A 2,042-nucleotide genomic window follows, 5' to 3' on the forward strand; every position below is an offset into this window, starting at 1 on the left:
CATCTATATACCTGAAGCAATGTTATCTTCAGATCAGTGCAATCGTGTAACGGGGGTTTTAAATGTAAAAAGATTATTGTTCTCTTACGGTTATGACCTTGTATGCATCAAACCAAAAGTAGGGGAAAATATTTTACTTTTTAAATGACTTTGTACAAGAGATTATAATCAACAAAAGTGATATTCAAAAGTTGTGAAACAGGTAAACTATGTCTTATCAAGAATATAAATCACTTCTAGCAGTTGTGTAATATTTATACACATTCAAGGTTCGTGAATACAGGCGACTTTTATGTTAATTAAGAATTGGTGAACTGACACTTATGATACATGTTGGAAGACGACCTGGTGTTGCTCGTTGTAATCGACTCCGTAAATTGTGTATGAAGGAATAATTGAAGATAATGAGTACCACTTTATATTGGTTTGCCCTTGTTATTTGTATGAACTATACAAGGTTTGTGAGAGGCGCTCTTGTATTTAGAAATGTCCATGTAAACGATAAGGCATCCATCTCTCATAGTGACATCAATCATGCTGAATTTATGGACATGGGACTATGGCGTTTATACATTATAAAGATATTGAGTATCTGCACATAAAATATAAAGATAGATCGATTCCAATTCGACTTAATCATTTTTACTTGTTTTCAGACAAAAATGGCAGTATTTGGATCATGGTTTGGACGTGAAGTAGATCAGGATCATGTTGACTCCATCAACGGCTTCTGGACAGTCCTTCTTTTCGCCGTGTGTTCTGTCGGATCATTCGCCTTACGTTACATCACTACACCCATCAGTTGTTGGCGCCCAGCTCAATTCACAAGCTCTATGATCTCGTACACAGAGAAATCGTGATTTCTGAAGGACATGTATCATAACAATTCAATATCTGATAATTATGATGACGAAATCCCCTCTGTTCCCTCCTTCCACCTCTGGATACCCCTCATACTCTTCTTCCAAGCCCTCGCCTTCAAAGTCCCAAACATCATCTGGAACAGCTGCAAGCACTTGCTCACTCTTGATATGGAGGAAACTGTCGAGTCCCTGAGAAGTGTACAATTGACCAGTCCGGAGAATCGCCAGGCCATTTTCAGTGATGCAGCCCGAGTATTTGGAAGTCTTCTGAGAAGAAATCGATTCTTTCTGGCTCTGTTGTACCTATTTGTGAAGCTCCTCTTATGTATCAATCTCATAGCTCAGTTTATGTTCCTGACGACTTACTTTAGACAATACCTAGCAATCAGGGTTGGGTCCTATGCTGATTTCGATATGGACTCCATCATAAAACCCTTACTTGTAAAAGATATTTATTGCCATTTTCAAGTTCAGTTCCTGCAGAATACCCAGATATTTTCAGTTCAGTGTACTCTGCAAATCACCGAAATCTATGAGAAGATGTTCATATTCCTGTGGTACTGGGTCTTCCTTCTGGCTATCATCACAATCCTAAATCTTGTCCTGTGGGCAGGATTTCTCTTCCTACCGTTCCTAAGAGATGGCAGGATAGCTGCCCACGTCAACGCTTCCAAAGGAGCTCGCCCTAACGAACCCGCTGTAACACGATTCATCAGCAGTTTTCTCGGAATCGATGGTGTGTTTGTCTTGTCCATGATCTCCCGGAATTCCAGCGAATTAGTTGCAGCAGATCTTACCCAACATTTGTACCAGGTGTTTCAGGAGAAGGAACGGGAATGGCAAAACCAGCGCAACCTCTACACAGGAGAAACGGAAGGTGGCGCTGTCGTTACCGGAGCAACAGGAACCATAGCAGCACTGCCAATGAGGACGCTACCACCTTGTGCCGAAAACCCGGAGAAAGCGCCTACTATGTGAGAGTAGTATTTATGAATCATGCATTGAACTAAAAAAAACGTGCATTAGTGAATAACTAATTCGTGTTTCGGTATTTCTCGTGGCTATTCAACATAGTTGGTGTTCCTGTCAGCTCTAAGTTGAAACCTAGGTTTTTTCTTTTTTTACTCCAAGAATTCACATGATTACCGCCTCATGTTATATATGCATCTCCTTATATAG

At 40.5% G+C, this 2,042-nt stretch overlaps 1 protein-coding gene across 1 annotated transcript; it reads left to right on the forward strand.

Moving 5' to 3' along the window:
- The first annotated feature begins 872 nt into the window (after positions 1-872).
- LOC125374854 (innexin-11-like) lies at positions 873-1,841 on the forward strand. The gene has a single exon (XM_048386533.1). The coding sequence runs from the start codon at positions 873-875 to the stop codon at positions 1,839-1,841; it is 969 nt and encodes a 322-aa protein (XP_048242490.1).
- Positions 1,842-2,042: the final 201 nt, after the last annotated feature.

The sequence above is a fragment of the Haliotis rufescens genome, unplaced genomic scaffold (assembly GCF_023055435.1).
Source record: "Haliotis rufescens isolate VD_foot unplaced genomic scaffold, xgHalRufe1.0.p SCAF_6, whole genome shotgun sequence".
NCBI lineage: Eukaryota > Metazoa > Mollusca > Gastropoda > Lepetellida > Haliotidae > Haliotis > Haliotis rufescens.